General features: G+C 45.3%; 1 protein-coding gene across 1 annotated transcript in view; it reads right to left on the bottom strand.

Moving 5' to 3' along the window:
• FOXO1 (forkhead box O1) overlaps positions 1-19,303 on the bottom strand; it is a 107,063-nt gene extending 87,760 nt beyond the window's left edge. The window contains exon 1 of the mRNA XM_051831745.2: positions 18,520-19,303. Coding sequence (XP_051687705.2) covers positions 18,520-19,167 — 648 coding nt within the window. The 5' untranslated portion in view covers positions 19,168-19,303. The remainder of the gene's footprint in view (positions 1-18,519) is intronic.
• Between the last annotated feature and the right edge of the window lie 341 nt (positions 19,304-19,644).

The raw sequence follows: 19,644 nt of genomic DNA, 5'->3' as shown, positions 1-19,644 counted from the left end.
TCATCCCATCAGAAGTTCTTCCAAAACATGAAAATTATGCAATATTCCCATTATGCCTTTATCAAACTTGCTATAGAATTAACTAGGAAAGTTAGGAAAGACAGGTCTAGTTAAGTGTTTTGATTTTTTCTTTGGTTCTGATCTCCTCTTAAAATACTCCATATAGTCATGAAACTCATAAATAAAAAATGAAAGCCCCAGACTCCCAGGTCCTCGACCTTTATGCTCCAGTATTTTGGCTAATGCTGAACTGTGCGATGCGACAGCACTACCCAGCTCCTTGCTCGGAGCACCTCAAATACTCCCCAGAAGCATCATTAACCCCATTTCACGGATGAAGAGGCTGGTACAGTGATGTGTCTTGTCTAAATATGAACTATCTGGTTAGCAATCTAGAACTAGAATCTAAGGCTCCTCTAATACCTGCCGCAAATTTACAGATCTGGGCTGAGCCCATCAGGGCACTGTAAGAAGCAAATGGTAGAGGGAATTCTGACAGTTCTGAAGTGACTCTAACATCAGTTCTGGAACACCCTGGTGACATACAGACAGTCTCTCAGGATGTGCTGGAAGACACATCTAACTGGTGCCTTTATGGACAAGGATCTCAAAGCTTGCTTCGTAGACACACTGGCACCACCTAAAATTACAGGTGCCAAAACTGACACAGGACAAAAATGAAACATCCCCAACAACCTGTGACTACGACAGCATCAAGCTTTCCTCTCACACCTCATCCCACCACACAGGGAGCCAAGTAGGCAAAGCTTCTGTGTGGCCTAATGAGGAGAGTGGGGACTTTGCTGCTTCAAATAGAAATGAAAAAAGTTACTGGGAGTGAGGGGAAGAGGAAGTGAAAGAATGAAAGGAGGACTGATTAGAAGCCAGAGAGAGCCAGACCAAATCCAACAGGAGGTAGAAAAAAACCTCCAGGGTGGTTTACAGGAGCTGAGAGTCCTCAGTATGGGGGATCCCAATTCCATAGACCCTGGTTTGACTGGGCCAACATATAAAATGTCAATAGGCAGAATTACTCACCAAACACATACAGGGGCAGTATTCTCTCTTATCCCCACTCAGTTTAAAAAAACAACCCACCTAGAGAATTTTAGCTCCTTTTACTAATCTAAGGGACTTCAGCCCAGATCTCTTAAGTTTTAGACCAGAACTTCAGAGAATGAAAGCAGCCGATCCCATCCTACCCAAAGTTAGTAACTTTAGCACTCAACACAGATGTGTGGGAAGGTGGCAGAATCTGTTAAACCAGTTTACCTGTTAAAACAGTTCAAGATTTACCACTGAAGAGCACAAATGCACTTTTAGTTCAACAAGAACAGCTGATGACAATGTCTGCCTGGAATGTTGAAATGCCCATGAATAGTTTTGGTTTTTTAAAGATTTAGTTATTTGAAATGCAGAGAGAGAGAGAGAGAGAGAGAGAAGAGAGACAGAGAGAGAGAGAGACAGAGACAGAGAAACAGATTGCCCACTGCTTGGTTCATTCCCCCAAATGCATGTAACAGCCAGGATTGGGCCAAGCTGAAGCCAGGAGCCTGAAACTCCATCCAGTTCTCCCATGTGGGTGGCAGGAACCCAAGTACTTGAGCCATCATCTGCTGCCTAGCAGGACAAAGGATCAGGAGTGGAGGAGCTAGGACTCTCACTGGGATGCAGGCGTCCCAAGCAGCAGGCTAACCCACTTGCCCAACACCCACACCATGATCAGTATCCTGCATGCAGGTACTCCCTCTTACCAAAAGTTAAAGAACAGGATGGACTGGGTAGATATCGATTCAGTGGAACTTTAATTCTCACATCCAGACGAACAGATACCAGAAAAGTGGTTTCCCTCTCATCCCCTGACCATTTCATGACTCCTATTTACCAGAACGCACTGAAGTTAGTAAAAATAGTGTAAAACAAACACGTACAGATTTCTAGCTTAAAGGCTAAAATATACAGCATAGTTTCCACTTAGCTCGCTCTCCTAAGTAATTCTCCTTGTGGATGTCCTCTTTATGAACCTTGCTTAACGTGGCTTGTAGCTTATTAATGCCCAGTGTGATGCACATTACCACCATTCTCCAAACACTGGTTAGGGCATTCAGGCCTTGGGGCGGGTGTTTCAATAGTGGTTAAGACAATACAAGGGATGCCTTCATCCTGCAAGAGAGCGCCTGGGTTCGACTTCTGGCTCCACTCCCAATTATAGCTTCCTGCTAATATGCACCCTGGGAAGCAATACATAGTTGGGGCCCCACCACCTACATGGGAGAGCTGGTACAAGTTTCCAGCTCATAGTCTTGTTGGCCCAGCCCAGCCACTGTCTATATCTGCCCCTACCCACAGCACCCTGCCTTTAAAATAATTTAATTTTTTAAAGGGATTTTATTTATTTATTTGACAGCTACAGAGACAGGGAGAAACAGATTTTCCATCTGCTGGTTCACTCCCCAGATGGCCACAATGGCCAGGGCTGAGTCAGACTGAAGCCAGGACCTTCTTCTGCCATAAGGGTGGCAGGAGCCATTAGCAAGGAGCTGGATCAGAAGTGGAGCCACAGAGACACAAATTGATGCCACTGTTGCAGGCTCCTATTTTTTTCTTTTTAAAGAAAAGCATGTACAGGCCTCTATTATCTTGTTTACCCATCTTTTAAGTAAAACTAAAAGCCAGTGCAAGCTTTCTCGTCACCCTACCACACAGTGTCCCTGAAAAGGACACTGTCAACCCCCTACCGTGTGCTTCTCACACTGGTTACTCCCCATCCAGAACAGAAGGCTCAGTTTGGGATCCTGCATTTTGACACTAGTTTCCTCCCTATTCATAAAACTGAAATAAATTAAGCTAATTCAGTGTAGCTACCAAATCCAGAATTAAAAGCAAGCCAGAGATGGGAGAAGGGGGAATTTTAAGAGAAATCACAGGCTCAATACAGAAATCAAACTTTCAGCATTGTAGCAGACAGTGAATTCTCAAAATCTCCGAATGACCAAACAAGGGCATCCTGCCTCAGGTGATGCTTTAAAATCTGTTCAAACCTAAGTCTGACTCTTTCTACCTTCCATTATACAGTTCACCACATGTGAAAGCCCCTGAGCCAAAATCCAAGAACTGTGAAACAAACGGGAATGCCAACATCTCAAGAGAACTCCTACAGAGACAATTTGTCAGACAGTAAATCTACCTGCAAAACACTTCCACATGGGATCAGTTCCATTCATAATTTAATGACCATCTCCAAAGGTAGTGTTAATACAATGAAGTGACTATAGTGAATATAAAACTCACACCAGCAACAGCAGATGATCTTTAGAGAAAATTTTCACCTAGCTTACATTAACAGGTTAGAGAAGTTAATTCAAATCAAGTATTTTAAATTAGGGGCTGAAAATAAGAAGAAAAGCAAAAGCGGAAAAAGTAGGGAGGCAGAGGAAGAGGTAAGCCAAAAGAGGTAGTACCCTCTTAATATAAGCCATTCAGACTTTTACCTTCAGAGGCCCAGAAAGCTACACGTGGCATTCTTCATTTAGTGGATATCTGAGAACAACGCAGATGACTCCCTGCAACCTAGAGCTTCAACTTGTCTGCGCTGGATATCAGCCTTAGATGGGACATGAAAAAGCTAACAGACTAAGCACAAGGTTCTGGGGGGGGGGGGGGGATGTCATGCTTTGTGTTTAAAGTATCTAAAGCAAAATCTGATTCTTACGACTTTTAAAAGGAAATTACTGTGGCTGGTGCCACGGCTCAATTGGCTAATCCTCCACCTGCGGCACCGGTACTATGGGTTCTAGTCCCGGTTGGGGCGCCGGTTCTGTCCTGGTTGCTCCTCTTCCAGTACAGCTCTCTGCTGTGGCCCAGGAGTGCAGTGGAGGATGGCCCAGGTGCTTGGGCCCTGCACCAGCATGGGAGACCAGGAGGAAGCACCTGGCTCCTGGCTTCGGATCGGCACAGCGCCCTCTCTCTGTCTCTCTCTAATTCTGCCTGTCAAAAATAAATAAATAAATAAATAAATAAATAAATAAATGGAAATTACTGTGAAACTCCGATTTCAACATCTCTCTCCATTGAATCAAATTTGGATATTTGAATTCCATGATAATTCAAAGTGAGTAATTATTGCCGGTGGTTCTGATTACATTCAGGAAACAGAAACACAGACATAAAGTTTTCCTTGGGAGTAGCAAAATATTTCCCTCCTGAGGGAGAAATACAATCAAGTTCCCTTTTAAAGCTCTTCTCAGCTGGTATGGTACACTGAGGACTAGCAAAGGCATAACAAAAAGACATAATAGTGATTGTAGTTCTTTCTACCATGTGTACTTAAATGTAAAACAGTTAAAAGACCTTAAAACGTCAAGTTAGTAAAAAAAAAAAAAACAACTAAATACGATTATAGCATTTTTAAATTATTTTTCATTAATTACTCGCAGTCTGACTTCCATAAAAGTACACCAATTCAGCCACACCCAGCAAAAATAGCCATTAATACCCCATTATGCATTCCAATTTTACTTTCTTCCTGTCTTCCTCCACCTCTGGTTGAAAGAGCCAAAAATTGTATTTCCCCTCACTATCACAGGAAACAAAACAAGGGAATTCCATCTAAACTGAAGGATGTTACATTCCCAGGCATAGCCAAGCAGATGTCAAAGGTCATGCCCCATATTTGGCCAAACTGAAATACTATCACTATATTTATAGCCAGAACGAGTAAACTATGAATCCAAAAGCTTTATTCTGATGAAAGATGGAAGAGGTTTTAAATTTTCTAAGCCTATAAGCTTAGAGTAAGCTGTTCTGGGAATATTCAAGTTCATTTGCACAATAAATGAGGTCTAACAAGTCACGAGGCTCTGTTTTAGCAGGCCCTGGAAGTGATGTGCCTGCCTAAGTCTGCAAGAAGGCCGCTGCTCACTAGTTTCAGGCCAGAGTAACAAGATAGCTATCAAACCCACAGGACACCTCTCCAGGAGCCAGGTTTTGAGCAAAAGGCACATCACATGCTTGGGAGCTGGTTTAATAAAAGTCAATGTCATTTTTTTTTTTTTTAAGAGAATCTCTGAAATAGTCTCAGCAAGCCCACAAAGAGACATTGAGAGGGCACATGACCGGGGGGAGGTGTCACCACTCCAAATCCCATGGGTGTATTCGGTTAAGGATCAAGAAGAACTGAGTCATGCAAAGAAGCCTTCTGATGCGTTACCTTAGAATCAAATTTTTAAGTTTTCATTTCATCCCCCTGACTTCCTTACTTTACTTCTTTCCCCAATACTTTCTAAAACGAGTTATTTGGGGGAAAAATTCAAATTAATAAAGTGAGTTATTTGAAACACAAATGTGGGTGGGGAGTGTAAATGAGGATTAATTGGAAGCCCTAAGTTGTCAATCAGTATAGAATGGATCTCAGCTGCGGACTTCCGCAGTTCAAAGTGATTTCCTTTTTCCTTTCTTGCCTCTTTTATATAAATACAGGCAGAATTCATGGCTAATCTAAGAACTGTAACTACGACCGGTTTGTTTTAAATTAAAATGTCTCTTTATTAAGAAAGTAGGACCCTTTTTTAATATGTTCAGCATCTGACATAACCCAAGGCCATCTGCATTGTTAAATGGTATCACATAGCACAATAATTATTATTTTTAGATTTTTCTTCTTAGAAATATAATTTAAAGGCATATAATGAAATGGTAATTAATTAAAAAACTGACTTCAAATATACACCCTCCAATAGTTGTGGGAGAAAAATATTCAGCATAAATATGGACTACACCTTTATCAATATAATATTCTCTCATTTTAGCTCCCACACCTTCTGCCTTTAGCTCAAAATAAAGCATCACAATAACAATGGCAATGGCACAGCTTTAATATTCAAACTATATACTAAATAGTTTGAAATTCAACTAGCCTGGACAGATTGAGAATGTTAACTTCTGAGTTAGGCACTACAGAGGACATTTCAGGCTAAAAGGATCAGAAAGTAGCAGAGTCTCTGAGAGGGTGGCAATAGAGTGCCAGGACTACTCAGTAACAGAGTCAGGGCCAACCCATACATCCAGCGGCAGGCAGCAGAATTCTTAAAGTCTATGACAACTATACTTGCAGATTTTTACTTTAATAATCTGCTTTCTATTTTTTAGGGTTATGTTTTCAGCATATCAAATACTACACCAAACTCAGACAATGAAGCACGTTAAAAGTGGCAATTTAAGAAATATAAAAAGCACCTGAAGGGAACATCCCAGGATTACTGGGATCTAATCCTACAGGAAGGCTACCACAGAGCAGTGTGGTCACAGTTGGGGAAGTACCAATCATAGACCCAAAGAGAGGATGTGAATCACATCAAACATGCCTAATTATAGGAATTTCTAATCCTGATAAATTTCCTTGGCATTAATTTTTAATTACACCAAATACCATAGGAGAGAAAAAAAAGCAATGAAAACCATTTTGATGACCTCCTGTAAAACATAAAGCTATCAAATGCTAAGTGTTTAAAATTAGTGTTCTATCATAATATGAAAGCCTTAATACAAATGCATATAATAAAAATCAGTCCAGGCCTACATCATCATTTTATTTCAAAAATTTCACAAATTCAAGAAATCACTTCCGGCACACAGGTAACACAAGAGAATGGGAACAAAGGAATTTCATGTTCAAGGTGCACTAAGGGCGCAGAGGGTGCCTGCAGCACCTGAATCCCCTTTTGTTCCAGCTGTTCCACTTCCAATCCAACTCCCTGCTAAGGAGCCTGGAAAGCAGTGGAGCAGAGGAGGATGGCGTTAGTCCTTGGGCCCCTGCACTTTCGTGGGAGACCCAGAAGAAGCTCCTGGCTTCGGCCTGGCCCAGTCCAGGTCGTTTCAGCCATTTGTGGAGTAAACCAGCAAATCAAAGATCTCTGTCTCTCCTTTTCTCTAACTCTGCCTTTCAAATAAATAAATCTATATATTTATGTCATTCACTGAAAAGAAATTAAAAAAACAGGTGTGCTAATGTCACAATGAGCCACTGAAAATTATATCCTAAAAGATTGGAGAGACCAATCACACAGATTACAGAAAACTCTCCTAGGATGATCCACAGACAGTTTTCACCTTCATTGCATGTGAATTTCTTAATAACCTGAATACCTACCCATCTGGAGAAAAAAATCTTATTTTGAAGTTTAGAGAGATGCAGCCAGCTTGGTACTGAGTACACAAACAACCTCAGTTGATACTTACAAGTTCTCCCAGTTCCCCAGCCCCCCTCACCCCCTGGGAGCTGGCTCTGTAGAGAGGGAGCTTCCTGATGTCCACAGATGAAGTAACTGTAACTCTTGGCTTAAGGTAACTGGGTTTCTTCAGTACCCAAATTGCAGTGGGGAGGGCTGAAACCTGACACTGAACCCACACTAGTGTGACAAATTGATGATTCTGCAAATTAACCCTCACTGCAAGAGTTAAGAAGCTGCATCACCTCTGATGCAAAAACTGGTGACTGAAAGCACCTATCTTGATGTTATTTATACAATCCTACACTTAAGGTTGTGTGAGAGTAACCGAGAAAAAACTTTCAGTAGAACAATAAAATCCACATTGTGACTGTCACTACCCAAGGCTCTGCCAAAATAAAGATCTCTAGCTAAACCATATGCAAACCATTTCCTTTGACCTTGCTTCCAAGCAACCAAACTATCTGAAGCATTTGACATTTACTTGTATAGACTATTCCCAAATATTTATGTGGTTATTTGGTTTTCAAGCTTTGAAGGACACACAGTATTTATAAGCCTGAGAATTAGATGGTCCCATTATAATTTCTCTCTCCAAAGTGGATTTGAAGTCTAAATGCATTTCTTTTTTCACTCTTACCCTTGTCAACTATGCAATCATAAAGGCCAGATCCTTCCTTGCATGGGGATTCCGTACTCAAACCTATAGGTTTCTCTCAGACATCTGCACTGCAGGTTTTTCTGGGGCCTAGTGGAGGAAAAACACTCATTTTGATGATTAAAAAAGGGGGTGGCACAGTGGGTTACGGCCCCAACCTGCAGTGCCAGCCTCCCATATGGGCCTGGCTGCTCCACTTCTGATCCAGCTCTCTGCTATGGCCTGGGAAAGCAGAAGATGGCCCAAGTCCTTGGGCCTCTGCAACCATGTGGGAGACCCAGAAGACACTCCTGTCTCCTGACTTCAGATCAGATCAGCTCAGCTCCGGCCACTGAGGCCATTTGGGTAATGAACCAGCGAATGGAAGACCTCTCTCTGTGTCTCTACTTCTCCCTGTAACTCTTTCAAATAACAAAATAAACCCAATTAAGAAAAAAAAAAAAAAGGAAAACTGATATGAAAGGGGAGGAGGAAAACATAGAAGAAGCAGGGCTCAGTGTCTCCATGCCCCAGCTAAGACTTCAGAAACAACTTAAGAGATCTGCTGTATTATCCTACATCATCCAAAACAGCTTCCCCTCACCTCCTTCCTTCCTCAGACTCCTCTCTTGCCTAGGATCTAAGTAAGACTTGGAGGTCTAATCACCGTCTGGCTTTCTTAGCAGTTACAAAATGCAACCACATACCTCCTCCCTTTCCGATGCCAGGTTCATTGAACTGCTTTCAAACTGATAACCAAGCAAACCCAGAATGGAGGCCCCTCTAGGAACAGGATAGTAGTGTTAACTTCAAGTAAGGGGACTCTGGGGCCAGCACTGTGATGTAGTGGGCTAAGTCTCCACCTGCAGCACTAGCATCCCATATGGGCATCAGTTTGTGTGCTGGCTGTTCCTCTTCCAATCCAGTTCTCCGCTATAGCTTGGGAAAGCAGTAGAAGATGGGCCAAGTGCTTGGGCCCCTGCACCCACAAGGGAGACCTGGAAGAAGCTCTTGGCTCCTGGCTTTGGATCCACCCAGCTTGGGCCATTTGGGCCATTTGGGGAGTGAACCAGGAGATGAAAGACCTTTCTTTCTATCTCTCCCTCTCTCTGCCTGTTAACTCTACATCTCAATAAGTAAATAAAATCTTAAAAAAAAAAAGGGGGGGGGGGCGGGGAGGGGGGACCAAGGGGCCTACTTCATGGCACAGTAGGTTAAGCCACTGCCTGCAATGCTGGCATCTCATACGGGTGCTGGTTCAAGTCCAGGCTACTCCACTTCTGACCCAGCTCCTGCTAATGCACCTGGGAAAGCAACGGAAGGTAGACCAAATTCTTGGGCTCCTGCCACCCACAAGAGATAGCCAGATGGAGTTCCAGGCTCTGGCTTGGACCTGGCCCAGCCTCAGCTGATGCAGCCATTTGGGGAGTGAACCAGCAAATGGAAGATTGATCGATCGATCAATCTCTCTCTCTCTCTGCTTCACTGTAACTCTGCCTTTCAAGTAAATAAATCTTTTTTTAAAAAGTGGGGGAACCATGGCTGTAAACAGAAAACATTTGTTCTCAACTCAGATGCTTATGGACTCTGACATAATAAAAGTAAAGATACATATAAAACCATGACCCATTTTCCAGATTTGTGAAGAGCAATTAAGAAAAATCTGCTTGGCCAAGAAATGTCTTTAATCAGACAAGAGAAAACAACTGGAAAACAGGCCACCCCTCTTTTCCTACCCTCTTTCTCATCCTGGCACAGCTTTAATCAGATGAAGCTGGGTAGCATCTCTACAGCTGTTAAGGTCATTTTATATTATATATTATCAGGACCGGTTCTGTAACTTAAGCCACACAAATGAACAAAACTGTAATTAAGACAAATATCAGGAAAAATATCTCATGGCAGAAAAAGATTCTCCTTTTTGGAGAGATCTCAAAGATCTATATAAAGAGGTTGGAACCAAGTCACACTGAAAGGTGGCAGTCTCGAGATTTCTTAGTGTGGCTGGCCAAGGGATGTGTAAGGGAAGTAAGGTTTGTTAGAGACAACAGCACTTCCCAGATGGGAGTTCTGTTGACAAATGAGCCACAACACTTCAGAGGTGCCACTCTTTGAGAAGGCAGAAACACTTTTTGCTGGCCCTAAGAATTAAGTCACCAGAAAGATTCTGCAGAAACATGCTACCTTAACAGAAATGGTCTGCCTCCCAAGAGAGCTATAAAGCAAAATCTACCTCTCCTCCTTCAGGGAGCTCAGACCCTACACCTTCCCTTCAAAATGAGAACCAAGATGAGGAGCTGAGGGTTGAAGATGTTCTACCCACCTCCCCACTCACAGATCAAAAAGACCAAAGACAAACTGTAACTTTGAACTTCACTAGACCTACAAAATCAGTAGCAGTAAAAACTCAGAGTGGGAGGCCAGCGCCGCGGCTCACTAGGCTAATCCTCGGCCTGCGGCGCCGGCACACCGGGTTCTAGTCCCGGTTGGGGCGCCGGTTCTGTTCCGGTTGCTCCTCTTCCAGTCCAGCTCTCTGCTGTGGCCCGGGAGTGCAGTGGAGGATGGCCCAAGTGCTTGGGCCCTGCACCAGCATGGGAGACCAGGAGGAAGCACCTGGCTCCTGGCTTTGGATCAGCGCAGCGTGCCAGCCATAGTGGCCATTTGGGGGGGGAACCAACGGAAGGAAGACCTCTCTCTCTCACTGCCTAACTCTGCCTGTCAATAAATAAATAAATAATAAAAAAACTCAGAGTGGGCAAAGCCATATTGTTTCCTAGTTGATTTTTATTTTTGACTAGTTTAACAATCACACAAGTGTGATGTCCTGGTTCACACTAAAAGCTATTTTCTCCATGTGGGAGGTAATGTGCATGTTAAAACCCCACCGTATGATAGTGGGCTTCTCAATCTATTTTTGTTAGTCTATCTCCCACCCTCCAGCAAGGGGATCTTTCAAAAAATAATGTCTGCTACTATACATATCAACACAGTAGTAAAACAGCTTTCTGTACTTCAACACTCATTTCTAAAATGCTTCATCATTTTTAAAATCTGCATTTGTCCTTCTCCTATACCATAATACAAATTTGTACTGCATAAACCTTTGTCTTGTAGCTCTTCACAAGCTAGTCTAACTTATTCCAAGTATTCTGAATATCCAGTTATTTCACTTATACCCTTCCAAATTTAACCTCCTTTGGATTCACTAAAACATCTCTTTTTAATCTTCATTCCTGCACTTGGGTTACTGGATACTAATAAATTATGAGAAAGCTGTCAAGCATATCTAATATTAGTCAAGGCAGTATTATAACTGACATTTAAGTTTTGAAGCTTCTTTGTAAGCCAACATAACTTTACCTTGTAATTGCTTTAAGTACATTTTAAGGTTACTAACTTCAATTCAGAATTTCTCATATAATAATCTTCCTTTCTTTGAATCACTCTGCCTCCTGGACCCTGGCCACGAAAGTTAATTTTGAAGAACAAATCTAGCTGAAGTAAATGTTGTGGCACAGATAAGTGGCCCCTTGGGACACCTGCATCCTATGACAGAGTGGCTGGTTTGTGTCCAGGATTCACTTTTTCTTTCTTTCTTTTTTTTTTTTTTGCCAGGCAGAGTTAGTGAGAGACAGAGAAAAGGTCTTCCTTCTGTAGGTTCACTCCCCAAATAGCTGCCACGGCCGGTGCTGCGCCATTCCAAAGCCAGGAGCTGGGTACTTTCTCCTGGTCTCCCATGTGGGTGCAGGGACCCAAGTACTTGGGCCATCCTCCACCTTGGCGCCAGCCAAGGATTCACTTTCAATCTAGCTTCCTGAACTGCACACACCCTGGGAGGCAGCAGGTATTGGGCTCAAGTACTTAAGACCCTGCCTCTCACATGGGAGACCCAGGAGTTCCTAGCTCCTGGTCTTGGCCTGACCCAGCTACTGGGGGCATCTGGGGAGTGAATCAGCAGAAGAAATAAATCCCATCGCCACCTCCCTCACCGCCACCATGGTCCTCTGCCTTTCAAATAATTTTTTTTTAATTTAGAAAAAAGAACACAACAAGCAAAGAGTTAAATATTTCATAAACACCAACCATTAACATAAGTCAATTACATAATCACCTTTATGTGTTATGAAATTCTGTATGTCAGTTTTGAAATCAAATGCTGTATACTAGATTTAAGTTGCATTCCATGGATCTCTTTATTTGTATACAAATGTATTCCTAAAATGATTTCAGCCTGTAACACAGTATTACTTTTCTAACATACGTAAAATCCAAGTTTATACTTGATAAGACACTCCTTTATCAGGAGTTACTTTTCAGCCTATGCATTTCTATCACTAAGAGAAACTAATGCTTCCCCTATTTTCAGGAGTTTATGAATGCCAGAATATCATCTCAAAATTAAGTTTTAAAAATAGGATAAGTTGCGCCGCGGCTCACTAGGCTAATCCTCCGCCTTGCGGTGCAGGCACACCGGGTTCTAGTCCCGGTCGGGGCGCCGGATTCTGTCCCAGTTGCCCCTCTTCCAGGCCAGCTCTCTGCTGTGGCCAGGGAGTGCAGTGGAGGATGGCCCAAGTGCTTGGGCCCTGCACCCCATGGGAGATCAGGAGAAGCACCTGGCTCCTGCCATCGGATCAGCGCGGTGCGCCGGCCGCATCGCACCGGCCGTGGCGGCCATTTGAGGGTGAACCAACGGCAAAGGAAGACCTTTCTCTCTGTCTCTCTCTCTCACTGTCCACTCTGCCTGTCAAAAAAAAAAAATTAAAAAAAATAAAAAATAATAAAAAAAAAGGATAAGTTGATGTATAGGAAGATGGGTGTCCATTTAATTAAGGAAAACTTATGATAAAACAAGTATAACTGGCAGTAGTAGAAACTAGGTGGTAAATATATGGATGTCCGATGTATAATTCTTTCAACCTTCCTGCACAGTGAAATCTTGGGGGAATACTCCCATCTTCAAGGCCCAGTTCAGTGTGTCATTACACATCTTCATTCTTCAAGGCACTTCCTACCTGGTACCATATTATTTACATGTCACTTCTAGTCTCCCTACTGGATCTTTTGAGTCATATGTCATTCAAAAACACCTAGCACTACATCTTATACACAGTAACATTTCTCAACAAATTGGTGGAGGACACGTTGAACATCTATCAGAAATAATCAGTTTTTTACTTATACCACTTAAATTATTCTGCATGATGCATTTTATGATAACCATTACACAACAAAAGCTGAAATATAAAAGATGCATGTTCCAAGGAAGTATTTTTCTCCCTACCCATATAACGGAGAAACAAAAGCATGCAGACATTCAAGTTAAATTGTGTGAATTAAGAGATTACCAAGCATTCACTCAGAGAAGGCAAAAATTCCTCTGGGCAGGAGCCAAGACTGGAAGTTGGTGAACTGACTTGATCCTTGCAGACTAAGCAAGATCTGCAGAATTTCCAGAAGGACGCGAAAATATCCAAGTTCCAGGGATGAGATGGCCAAGCCTGAAATAAGAGCTAGCCTAGGGGAATGGTCAGTGGCTGGGAAAAGAAAAGCTTAAGAGACCCCTGGGGACACTAAACAGAGAAGAGAGTGAACATGTAGGTCTGAAAACTAGGGAAAAGGCTAACTAGACCAGGAACCTAATGGGGACCTCAAGATGGGAATCACATCCTGAATTAAGGGGAAATACATTGTTTGGTTTCAAACATGTTTAATTTGAGGTGAAAGTGGGATATTTAGGGCTCTTGGGTAACTGGGACATAGGCAATAGAGGTGGAAGTTACCTAGGGAAAGTCCACAACAAGGGAGCAAGGTAAGAGGAGGAAAAACGGGGAGTCAGTTGAGAAGCCAGAAAAAATGGGGGTTGGGGAGATAAGACAAAGCAATGCAACAGAGCCCAACTAGAAACAGTTGCTCAAAGCAAAGTCGAGAAAAGGGAACACTTCAGACATCCTTCACTGTCCCAGCCTTCAGGGATTCCCGACCATCAAGAGTACAGTTTCAGTAATCAACAGAACAAAAACCAGAATCAGGGTTACAAAGGCTAAACACTCACAGCTCTCACTTGAAATAAAGGACTCACGTTGAATTTACGCCCTTATTTAGGTAAAGTAAAAATTGACATGCTGAAAAAAAGCCACAGATGTAGCTTCCCAATTGTTATTAGGCTTAATAGCAAATCCAGTTTGCTTTACTCTTTTGCTTTTTCTAAGCCTTTATCTCTTGAAGATGGATAAAGAAAAACAGAAGGTGGCCAAATGCCTTCCAAGCAGCAAGCATAATTCACCCAATATTCAACATTGTGATGCTTATCTCACAAGTTTGAAACTGTAAGCAGACTGAGTTGAGTAAACTAGAATACCAGCGGGAAAAAGTGTTGTCTTTTAAAGGCTGAACTGTGTAAGATTATCAATGTACAAAAATGTAAGTTCAGTTTCCTATGTTCCTTAGAAGACAACAAGTAACACAGAATGCTTGTGCCACTGACTGACTTGTTAGCTAGCAATTAGCTAAAAGAAGAGTTCTTACACATCTCTTTGTATACAGCACATCCATTGGGATACAAGCCTTCCTCAACTCAACATCAAAATAAACATTTTTCAAGTTCATCTGGTCCTCTCTGTTTCACAACACAACTTCAAAATCTTGTGTGCACCAAGGAAAATGTTACCTGAACCAAGGGAGATCCTGTTGAGTCTGGACAGCTCTCTACAAATTGTTGCTATGAAGGTCAATGTAAATTGTGGAACTCTGGGGAAGCAGGGACAAATCTACGCTGCCTTCCGCACAATGGAAACTCTGCTCTCTCCAATCATTATGAATTTCGCACTGTCTTTCCAAGAGGATTCCAGGGAGCTCCAAAGCTACAGCACACACAGAAACAACCCCCTCCCTCAAAAACAAAAGCATACCAGGTAAATTCCCATTATGCCAGGGTACTGGGTAGTTTCCAAGGGCAGAGTGGGCCAGAAAAATGCAAATAGCTCGAGCTCCCGGTAAATACAGACAGCAGCTCCCAAGCCTACCACAAACTGCAGTTTGGGAGCTTGGATGAAGACAGGTAAAACACCTGCAGTCTACCAGGGATTCTAAGTTAACCTTTGAGTATTCCTGCCCTGGGCCTAGCCGGACTTCAGCCAGACATTGAGAACATTCCCTGTGCACAGCATGGAATCCAGGACATGTCTGTCTACTGCCAACATGACAACCTTTTGACAATTTGGGGGGGTCTCAAAGAACTTCAACTTTTTTAAAGTTTACATAAAAATTAAAATGTCTTCTCTTCAGTGCTCAAATGTTTGCCACTTTAAAAAAAAAAAAAAGCTGATTATTACTCAAAAACAGGAGCTACTCTCCCTTCCATCCTCCCAAACAACTGACACAAAACCGTATGTAACCGTATGTAAAAGGCAAAAAGAAGGTTCTTCTGAATGTCACGTAAGGCATTCAAATTTAGCATGTATTTTGGAACTTTTTAACATAAACTGATTTAGTCGTTAAGACATTCACTGCAGATTCAGGCTAACTTTTGGCCTCTAAAAATACAGATATTCAAATTTCCGCCAGACTACCAAAAAATGGTTTCCTTTAAGGTAACTTCACTGACAAACTAGAAGATTTCTCAGGCCCTCTAATCATTCTCACCAGGATTAACTTAAATGTGGCTATGCAGTCAGAAGACAGCCAGCTTCCTAATGGGATCTCAGTGGCTAAATTACACATCTGTGGAGTAAAAAACCCCAATCACAGAATAGATGTGAATCTAAAAATATACTGTCAGTTCACAAACCAGACCAAAATAAATTTCATTCTCAATTAAAGAATATCTGAGCTAATTCACAATAAAAACAGTCTAAAAGTACCATTAATAACGGTTATAGTCAAAGCATTTTTAATCTAAATTATATGTTCCATCAAATAGTATCAAAACCAAAAAAGTCAACTCAAAACCGCCATTAAAAAAAAAAAAGAGTTCACAATACTACTTCCCAAGCTTTAGAAAACTTTCTATATGAGAAAACAAGTCATGGAAATTGAGTTTCACTATTTATAAATACCGCACCAGCCTTAAAAGATCCCAGATTTTCCAGTCTTTAGTTCTACTTTGTGTGTGACCTCATGACAGTTCTAGCCAATATTAAAACAAGTGTATGAGATTTAACATATCATCCGCACACACTACATGTATATCCCGCAAATATAGCCAGCTGGCAACTATTCAAGAAGGTTTTGAACTCTAACAGCTTTGCAACTCTTCGGTCCTATGCAAATGACTTTCAAATTCTCAGGCAGGCCCCAGGAAGTCAAGCACAAGAAACTATATTTAATTAAAGATTCGCTTTAATTCCCAGTAGTAAATCACAGGAAATATTTTGTTCCAAAACAGCCTCTCCTAAAACAGTTAAGTTTTGGCTAATCTGCATTTTAGAACAGGATTTTTTTTTAAAAGTCACATAGTACAATTTGTCCTTTTTATAAATCTTCAGAGCAAGAGAGTCTTTCAGATCTGAGAGTGAAACTCGGTTTTAACAAGTAACTCATTTTTATGAAATGTCTAACCAGAAGACTAGTTATGAGTTAGAACAGTTCAGGTTTTTTTTTTTTTTTTCCTTAAAATACCCTTTTACTCAAACTGAAAATACACTTGCTGGAATCTGACTTGCACCAACTGATTCTTCATTACTCCTGAAACATCTACTCATCTGACAAACACAGACTACTCCCTCCCAAGGCCAGGCTCGGAGTTCCCTCTGGGAGCTGCCACTCAGCACATGGTCCCTACTCAGCACTTAATAGCTCTCCTAAAGACAATTTTAAAATACAAAATTATACCTGCATCTTTAAAAAAAAAATGTTAAAACAAGAACTTAAGAAAATGGTTAAGGGGGTGATATGACCTTAGAGTTTACATACATATAAAGTCTAAGCCTTAAAAAGTTCTAAGTTATATTCCTAGTGTCAGAATACCTTGACAATGCCTTGAGAGGCAAACTAAAAATATCCTGAAACACTGCCCTTATCTTTAAAGAAAGCTACTCCAGCAAGTTGAAGTAAGTTGTATCCATTTCCAAGGACGTGAAAGAATGGCTAAGTACACACAGTACTCTGAATGTCAAAAAAAAAATTTAATTGCAAATGCTTTTTAATAGCTTAAATAGAATTGATAGATGAGCAAATCAGTCAAGTACTTAAATTCCAATACTAAGTGAAATTGGATTTGACAATCTTCATTTTGTGACTGAGAACACAAGATACAAGGAGCCTACAGCAAGAAGGCACTTTACTTTTACGAACCACTTGGCAAAACTGCACGTAATGCCTACTAATGAGGTTATAAGTGATACTTTTACTCTTAAACACTGTTAGGAAAAATAAAGTCCTGACTCCTTCTCCAAGGAACCTCAATAAGATGTGAGGAAGCTGACCTTTCTGACACATTAACCACAGAACCGACAGGGTATGTGAGCCAGTCGCTGTAACGCTCGCGCGGGGAAGACCACTCCGTGTTACGCCGTACAGTCACGCTAAGGGGCCAGGCGAGGCGAGAAAGGGGTCTGATTCAAGCAGCGAGTCTTTTCACATCCAAAACCGTGAGAAACTGTCGGCTTTCGGGGGCCCGCGCCGAGCGCGTCCTCCCGCGGCCTTCAAGGCGGGGAAGGGATGCGCCAGCCACCCCCCACCCGAGTCTTTGCCAGCCTCGCTCAGGATGTCCTGCCGTGGCCCGGACGCGCACCTCCTCTGCGACTTCCCCGGCCGCAAGGGTCACAAAACCCCCTGCGTCGGCCCTCACCGGCGCACCAGCGCTTCATAACACTGAGGTGGCGAGGCCAAGAAAAGGCGCGCGGGCGCGCACACACACACCCACCCTGGCCTGCCTCCGTGTTTCTAATTATTAGCCTCACACCGTGGCCAAGCCCATGTTTGGGGCGCTTCCCTGCGTGGACCGGGGCCGGCCCGCCGCGCTGGCCCTTTAAAGGCGCTCGCTTCCTGCGCCCGCGGCCCCTCCCCAGCCGCCGCCGGCGCCCGCCCCCGCCGAGGGTCACACTTGAACTTAGCTCGCCCCGCGCGGCCGGGCGCCGGCGCTCCGCAGGCGGTGGCCGCCCCTTCGCACGTGTCGGAGGCGCTCCCTCGGGCTCGGCGCGCCTGGACCCCAGCACCCGAGGCCACCCGGGATAAAACCAAAACAAAGCCAAAAGCGCATCGGCCTCCAGAAGTGGCGCGGCCGACCCCGCACCGTCCCAAGGCTGTCCCCTCCACCTGCAGCCGTGCCCCCCGGGTTTGGGTGCCCCCCTCGCCGCCCCCTCCACCGCTCGGCGCGGCGGAAACGGCCCCGCGCTGCGAGGGCGGAGAGGAGCCGCCCTCCCCGCCGGAGGTCCGGGAGGCAAAAGGGGCAGCCGCTCCGCGTGAAACCTTCTCTCTCTGACTGGCAAACTTTCCTGCCCGCTCTGACGCCCAGTTCCTGACGCACTTTCTTCACGCCTCAGTTCCCCCCCAACACGCCCCTGTGCCTGTCCCACCGCAACTCTGCGGCGCGCGCGCGCCTCCCCTCCGCCCGGGCAAGCCCCCGCACCTGCCACTTCCCACCCGCCCTCGGCCGCCCGCGCGACCCGCCCAGCCACCCCCGCACCTGCCCCACCGCGCCCCGGTCCGGCCGCTCACCTTCCAGCCCGCCGAGCTGTTGCTATCGCCCTTATCCTTGAAGTAGGGCACGCTCTTGACCATCCACTCGTAGATCTGAGACAGCGTGAGCCGCTTCTCGGCCGAGCTCTCGATGGCCTTGGTGATGAGGTCGGCGTAGGACAGGTTGCCCCACGCGTTGCGGCGGGACGAGCTGCTCTTGCGCGGCTGCCCAGCGAGCGGCCCAGCAGCCGCGGGGGGTACAGGCGGGTGCTGTGACAGTGGCCCGGGCGCCGGGGGCTGCGGCGGCGCCGGGTGCAGGCAGCCCGCCGCCTCTGCGCCCTGGAAGTCCCCGCACAGTCCCCCGGTGGCAGCCGCCGCGGCCGCCGCCACCGCCGCCGCCGCCGCTGCGGCCGCCGCCACGGAGCCGGGCGCCTGCGGGAAGTCCTCGCTCTCCTCCAGCAGGCTCAGGTTGCTCATGAAGTCGGCGTTGACAGCGGCCGCCGAGGCTGGGGGCAGGCCCGCCGCGGCGTCGGGGTTGGCGGCCGCGCCGCCCGACGGCGCCGGGCTGGAGGTGGCCGAGTTGGACTGGCTAAACTCCGGCCTGGGCAGCGGCCAGGTGCACGAGCGCGGCCGGGGCAGCGGCTCGAAGTCCGGGTCGATCTCCACCACCTGAGGCGCTTCGGCCATGGTGACCCCCGCCCCTCCCCCAGCCGCCGGAGAGCCGAGAAGGGGGGGAGCGCAGCGCGGAGCGGAGGGGGCGCAAAGGCTGGCCCGAGATCCTGGGGGGATGGGGGGAGGACGAAGTCAGTGCCGCGAGCTGACGGAAACCGGGAGGAAGGAGCAGCGGAGTAGCCGCGCGAGCCCAGAACTTAACTTCGTGGGTCCATCAACATCCAAGGCTGCTCCGGGTTCGCTGCACCACCAGGACGGCTGGCCAGAGCCGGGCAGCTCCAGGGCCGCGCTCCTGCTGACAGGGCCACGGACGGACGGACGGACGGACGGACACCGCGGGCCGCTCGCTCTCGCCGGCGGCGCGAGCGCGGCGCAGCTGCCTGTTGAATGCGCTGGAGGCGGCGGCGGCGGCGGCGGCGGCAGCAGCAACTACGCGGCTGCCCGACTTACGGGATCTGCCACCGCCCCCCGCCCGCGGCGGCGCGCGCGCCG

Source organism: Oryctolagus cuniculus, chromosome 9, assembly GCF_964237555.1.
Source record: "Oryctolagus cuniculus chromosome 9, mOryCun1.1, whole genome shotgun sequence".
NCBI lineage: Eukaryota > Metazoa > Chordata > Mammalia > Lagomorpha > Leporidae > Oryctolagus > Oryctolagus cuniculus.
This window is presented reverse-complemented; position numbering and strand designations above follow the sequence as displayed.